This window comes from Myotis lucifugus, unplaced genomic scaffold (genome assembly GCF_000147115.1).
Source record: "Myotis lucifugus unplaced genomic scaffold, Myoluc2.0 scaffold_115, whole genome shotgun sequence".
In the NCBI taxonomy this organism is placed as follows: domain Eukaryota; kingdom Metazoa; phylum Chordata; class Mammalia; order Chiroptera; family Vespertilionidae; genus Myotis; species Myotis lucifugus.
The window spans coordinates 972,124-979,040 of NW_005871163.1; the positions used below are offsets into that span (position 1 = coordinate 972,124).

The 6,917-nt window shown below is 53.3% G+C and overlaps 1 protein-coding gene across 1 annotated transcript in view; it reads left to right on the forward strand.

The window, feature by feature from the left end:
• MEGF11 (multiple EGF like domains 11) overlaps positions 1-6,917 on the forward strand; it is a 246,887-nt gene that overhangs the window by 212,490 nt on the left and 27,480 nt on the right. Inside the window, 3 exon segments of the mRNA XM_023757800.1 lie at positions 409-529; positions 1,468-1,631; positions 2,940-3,042. Coding sequence (XP_023613568.1) covers positions 409-529; positions 1,468-1,631; positions 2,940-3,042 — 388 coding nt within the window.

Sequence of the window (6,917 nt, forward strand, 5' to 3'; positions counted from 1 at the left end):
GATCTTTTACTTCTAAAGCAGTGGTTCTCAACCTTGGCTGCACATGAGAATCACCTGGGAATCTTTTTAAAATCCTGATTTCTGGGCCTCATCCTCTGGAAATTCTGTTTCTTTGTTATGGGGTGGGGCCACCACATTAGTAAAAGATTTTTAAAGGATTCCCAGGTGATTCTAATGTGCACCCAAGGTTGAAAACCACTCTAAAGGCTCGTGTGATTACATTGGGCCCACCTGGGTAATCCAAGATTCTCCAGCTCAAGGCCCTACTCACATCTGCAAAGTCGCTTTTGCCCGTAAGATAACATACAGACTCCAGAACATGGACATCTTGGGTCAGGGTCAGTATTCGCCGGTCACAGCCACCCAGCATGGGGCAACCTCTGATCCAAAACTCACCTCTTTTCCCAGGGAGAGGTCTGTGCAGTTCCCTGTGCAGCAGGGACCTACGGCCCCAACTGTTCATCTGTTTGTAGCTGTAACAACGGTGGCACCTGCTCCCCAGTAGACGGCTCCTGTACCTGCAAGGAAGGTAACGTGCCTTCTTTCCCAATCCCACCCCCCTCGAGGTGCACACTGCCCAGGGGGCCACCAGTGGAGGGTTCTGGGCTGCTCCTGCCCCATCCACCCACACGCAGGGTCAGGGAGCCTGTACATCAGGTTCCAGCCACTGAAACCCAGGCCAGGGGCTTCAATAGGGGAATGAGATAAAGGGGATTCGCTACCTGGTGTGAGAAGAGCTGAAGGAGGGACAAGGGCAGGTGAGCGACCAGAGATTAGCAACTGTGGGAGGAGCTGCTGCCACTCCTGGGGGTGAGGGCCACCTGGTGGAGCTGGGACATGGACAGAGGGACAGCACAATAGAGCTGGAGCACGAAGGAGACGCAGCCCCACTAGCGGCTCGAGGCAGAGAAATAAGAGACACCTGGTGTCTCTCCTGCTCCCGCCCTCCAGTCTGTGGGCCAGGTCTCCCATCAGCAAGCCCGTCTGGGAGCCAGCGGAGGGGGGCTTGGGCGGTGCAGCTACAGGGGTCGGCCCCCTGGGTCAGAGAACAGAGCAGGGGAGGGAGAGACGGAGCTGAGGGCCAGCAGGCCAGTGACCAGCCTAGAGTGGGAAATCAGGTCGTCCCCAAAACAAAGGGCCCTGAGACAGGCTGGCTGACTCCACCTGGTCGGAGAGAGTGCTCCCCACCTCAGCTGGTTCCCTAGCCCAGGTGGGCTCATGAGCCCACGCAAAAACAGTGAGAATTGGGAGGCAGGAGACCGCATTCTAGCCCCAGCTCTCCTAACAGCCGGCACAGCCACCCAGCACGGGGCAACCGTATTTCGGAGCGGACTCTGTGGAATGTGTCCTAACCCAGCGATCTGAGAAGTTGGGGTTTGGGCAGGGTGCCCTGTGCAGAGCTGGGGAGAGTGAGCAGCAGGCTGTGCTGGGCCCGAATGGAGAGCCGACAGCCTTTCCCTCCCTCAGGGTGGCAGGGCCTCGACTGCAGCCTGCCCTGTCCCGGCGGGACATGGGGCCTGAACTGCAACGAGAGCTGCACCTGCGCCAACGGGGCGGCCTGCAGCCCCACAGACGGCGCCTGCGCCTGCGCCCCCGGCTGGCTGGGAGACACCTGCGAGCTGCCCTGCCCGGTGAGTGTCCAGGGCTGGAAAGGTCCTTGTGGGCCCAGCACCCCCTCACCCTTCCCCTGGAGTTATTTTGTCCACAGAGAAGAGCACAGATGGAAACCGTAGATCAGGTCTCGGCCCTGCTTCTAACCTCTCTGTGGCCACTTTCCCACTTCGGGTCTCAGCCCTCTCATCTATAAAATGGCAGATACTTGGCAGATATGGTGATGTGGTGATGTGGCATCCCTTGCCCTTGCAGCTCTCGGTAAACATTAGTTGACTCAGCATGTTTACCTGAGCCCAAGTGCAGCTTCAGAATCCTTCGCAATACGGTGCTATAGGACGGCCCTCACTAAGCCATCAGAGTTGCCATCCCCTGATAGATCATGTCTTAGCTTCTTTCTGCTTCCAGCATCTATAATTTTATGATTAGGGTGTTGGAGGCCTGAACCAAGCACTATCCAGCAACAACCACCAGACTTAATCACCGGATCTCAGTCTAAAATATGACAAAGTTAAACCAACTGATGTGATGTTGTCACATGACTCCTACAGTCCTGGGTGCAAATCCTGACTTTGCCACCTCCTGTTACCTTGAGCATGATACTTCCCTTCTCTAACCATGTTTCCCTCTAAATCAGTGGTTCTCAACCTTCTGGCCCTTTAAATACAGTTCCTCATGTTGTGACCCAACCATAAAATTATTTTCGTTGCTACTTCATAACTGTAATGTTGCTACTGTTATGAATCGTCATGTAAATATCTGATATGCCGGATGGTCTTAGGCGGCCCCGTGTGAAAGGGTTGTTCGACCGCCAAAGGGGTCGTGACCCACAGGTTGAGAACCGCTGCTCTAAATTGTGGGTAGAATGGAACCATTGCACAGAGTCGTTGTGAAGAGAACATAAGGCTCTTGATACCTAATGAGCACCCAATTCGTGTTAGTCACCACCTCTTCCCTAGTAACAAAGAATAAATCAGTCATTCCTCACATGTGATTGATGTGTGGCAATTTGCAAAGTGCATTTCCATTCACAGTTTTAATAGATGGTCATTACAGCCCTCTGAGCTTGACCATTGAGAAGCAGGGCGGGACCATCACCTCCCTCCTTCCAAACCCCATGCTCTTGTTAAAGCAGCCAGAGAATTCCTTGAAGGGGCCTGATGGCTGTGTGGACACCCAGTTATAAAAAGTGTTCCCACTGTGCCCCGGCCCCAGTCTCTGTGCGTCCTTGTGGGGCAGTGGCTCAGTTTTGCCATCAAATTCCAACAGAAGTGTGTGGAGCTCTGGGGAGCTGGGTCTGATCACTTCGCTCTCCCCTCTGTCCACAGGATGGCACATTTGGGCCAAACTGCAGTGAGCGCTGTGACTGCAGCCACGCCGATGGCTGCGATCCTGTGACCGGCCACTGCTGCTGCCTGGCGGGATGGACAGGTAACCCCTGCTGCCTCGCCACCACCCAGGTCCTGGGAAACTGGGCTCTTGGCATTTTCCTTCTTCTCTTGACTGCTCTCTCGCCTTCATGACTTCCTCTTGCTTCCTAAATATGTACCTTTCCCTTTATTTCCTGGGCTTCAGCTCTCCATTCCATTCAATCTGAGTAAACAAGTATTTACTGAACACCTATGTGCAGGCTCTCTCCTAAGAGGAAGGGGCACAGCAATGAAGAATCAGACAAAGGCTGACCCCTGGTGGACGTAGGTGTTTGCAGACCATATGGTGGAGAGGGAGACCAGGAACTCTCTCCTGGGCTAGTCTCTACATGACCGGTCATCCATCACTTTTCTCCCTCCCACGGCCCCCACTCTGGCCCACCAGGCACTCTCTCTCAGCCGGCACTGCCTTAGCCTCCTGCTTGGTCTCTGCGCCTCCCCTCTCGTCCGGCCGCTTCCATTCTGCACATGGTGGCCAACGTGAACTTTTCAAAACCCAGATCCTTTCACATCAGTCCCTGCTCAGAAGGCCTCAGTGGCTTCCCATGGCATTCATATAAAATCTAGAGTCCTTAAGGTGGCCTGGGGCCCACATGAAACTGGGGCCTGCCCAACTCCTCCACCTCTCTTTGCCCCCTCCCATCCCTCACTATTCCAGCCGCCCAGGCCGACCACCCTCCTGCCTCCAGGCCCTCGTAGGCGTAGTCCCTCTGCCTGGATCCCTCTCCCTGTCTCTGCGCCTGATAACGCCTTCTCCTCCACCAGATTTCAACTCCAAGGTTATTTCCTCTGGCCAGGCTCTCTCCCCCAGCCACAACCCACCCCCTTAACCTTTATTTATTCTCATAATACCCTACGTTTTTCCTTTCGCAGTGCGAACCGCAATTGTCACTGAACTCAGATTAGTAGCTATTTGTTTATTATCTGCCTCCCCCGCCACCATCAGCTCTGTGGAGGAAGGGACCATATCCGCCTGGTTCACCACTGTATCCACTGCCTGCCACACACTGAGATACGGATAACACAGCGGTTAAGAGTGCAGCCAGACTGTTCCGGTTGGTGACCTTGGGCAGGTCCTTTAACCGCTCAGGGCCTGGATTCTCCATTCATAAAATGCAGATAATTATAATCCTTGTAACAACAAGGTCCTTTTGAAACTTAAATGAATTAATACCTGTAAGTGCTAACAGTACCTGGCACGTAGTAAGTGCTCAGTAAATGTAAACCTTGAATACAGGAAGTGCTGAATAATGATATACTGCGACAATGAACCCACTAGCCAGGAGAAGGAAATGCAGGCATTGCTGGCAGTGGACGTCCTCAGATAAATAATTCACACCGGCTGCTGAGCAGCCTCTGTTCTCTGGAAGCAGAAAGTTTCTGAGCAGCCCAGGGCCAGGGACATTGCCTCCTCGGCAGAATCTTCGACCTGGCTCCCCTTGCCCTGCCCTTCAGGACATTGGCACCTTAGACTCTTAGCTGGAGCCAAGTAGAAACCCACTTTAATTTTTCATTGCCTTAATTTCAGGTGCGCTGATAAGATTTTAATGACATCTGGTGCTTAGAAATCCTGTCTTTGATGGACAGCCTTTCGGTAAAGCCTCTGCTGTTCTAAAGCTAATTTCCCCAAACATGGTCCTGAAGACATTTCAAAGGAGCGATTGATGTCCTGGGGCTTATCATGCAGAAGGGGACTGAGGAGAGATAGGGAGGGGGTGGGGGCCCCAGCTGCCTGCTCAGTGGCCCCTCCCCAGCCCCTGGCATATTGCTTGTGCCTGGCGCAGCACCAGGTTTTCTGGGTCCAAAGTGTATGCATGTCTTCTCCCCTGGCCCCCATAAGCCACAGGCTTCTTGACAACTGGCCTCATGTCTAATTCATCTTGCCCTGCACATAGTAGGTGCTTACTACATGTTTCTTGGGATAAATTGAAAGGAGCTGGCCTATAACCATATATGGTTTTTCCTCTCACAGTGAAGGAGACCTTGAAGATGAAATAGTCCAACCTGTTCCTGTTACAGACAAGGAAAGGGAGCTGCCCAAGGTCTCGGGACATTAGTGACAAGGGAAGGGAGACACAGGATTCCATTTCAGGGGGAGCCATTTACTCCTTCAGTTAGCATTTCCTCACTCAAGCACTCACCAAGTCTTTATTTGGCGGCTACCATGTGTCCAGCACTGTGTCAGGCCTGCCCGCAGTGAATGGAAAAACTCGAAAAGAGCAGTAGTCCCTAAGCACCCACTGTGTGTCAGACACTGTGCTGGGCACCAGAGATGCAAAAATGACCACGACGACATCCCCGTCCATTAGAAGGACAAAGGAAGGAGGATCAAAGTGTCAGGAGACCAGAGTCTCTGTCATCAAATTGCTGGCAGGGGAGACAGGACTCCTATACACGAAACATTCAAGTAACAGGTGGGGACAAAGCTTTATGTTGGTGACTATCAATTAGATGCTTGAATCCCTGGGCAGACATCCAGGAAGGCTTCCTGGAGAAGGAGACCCTACAGGATGAGGGCTGCTGAGTTGCTGCTGGCCTTGGGGCATGAACTAGAGGCCACAGTATGTGGATTCTTACCCCAATATAGAGGCGTGGAGGGTCCTGAAAAGTGAAGCAGGGAGATTCCCTGGGGGTTAGCAGGGCAGGGACCTCTCAGGGGAATTATTATCCCCCTTCAACTACAGTGAAACAGGCCTAGAGAAGGTTGCTGATGAAGCTATGCCTCTTCAGCATTTGGAGAGCCTCCCACCAGGCCAAGGTCAGCCCCTTCGACCACACTAGTAAGTCCCCTTCTAGAACTGGTCACTCCGCACAGAGGGAGCCCTGGGCCCTTCTCTCCGCTTAGGTCCCAATGTCTTCAATTCCAGGTAGCTCTTAGGACATAGAAGAAGTTCAAACATGAGCCCCACTCCCACAGAATCAAGGCCTAGAATAGAATAACTGCCAAATCCTAGGACCCAGTGGGCCCTTGTAAGCCACCTGCAATCCTAGCATAGTCACCTTATCCCTGTGGTTCTAATCTCCAAGACAAAGAACCCCTTCCTGACCTGAAAACAATTTGAGGATCCCACACATGAGAGTGGCTGCACTTTCAATATCCACCAATTGGGGGGAGACAATAGCAAATGCTGCCATAAATTCAGGGTGCTTGATGCAGGGTGTTTTGCAAGCAGTGTGCTTTAGTAATCATAGCAACGTCTGCATATAGTTCTAGGAAAGAGCCAGGTCTATGACACATGTGCTTGGTCATCCTACAAAGAATATTTGCTGCGTAGGCGGGATCAGAGGTCCCATCAGATGGGGGAGTCCATCCACCTTAGTCCGTGTGCCCCCAGGAACAGCAGTGTCTCTAGGCCTGCAGCCTGCAGCCTGGGTGTTCCAACACCGAGGGCAGAAGAATTCCTTGGGGCCGATGGCAGCCTCTGGTTTTGCACAGCTTCACGGCTTCCCCTTGGTCTCCCCTTCCCCAGGCTCCCCTGCAGTCAGTCCATGCTGCAGGTCCAGGACTCACCTCTGTGCACCCAGCACTCCCCAGGGAGAGGCCTCCATCCAGGGGTGGAGTGTGGCCCCCACATTCTCACTGGGGAAAGATCCCATTTCCTAGAGAGAAGCTGCCCCTCACCCTCTGCACAGACACCTGTGTCCTGGAGAGGGCGCAGGCACCAGGCTAGAGGGGCACTGCAGGATGAGTAGAGCCTCTTGCTTCCCCTCCTGTCTGTTCCCTCGGCTGTCCTGCCTCCTCCCCCTCTCCCCGCCAGCCCAGGTGGGCTTGTACAATTCCAGCTAAATTGGTCGCACTGCTCTCCCTCCGCTGCTAGGACTAACTGTGTTCACTGGGCCTGTCTTCCTCTCTTTCTCTTTCTCTCAAGTCCTTAT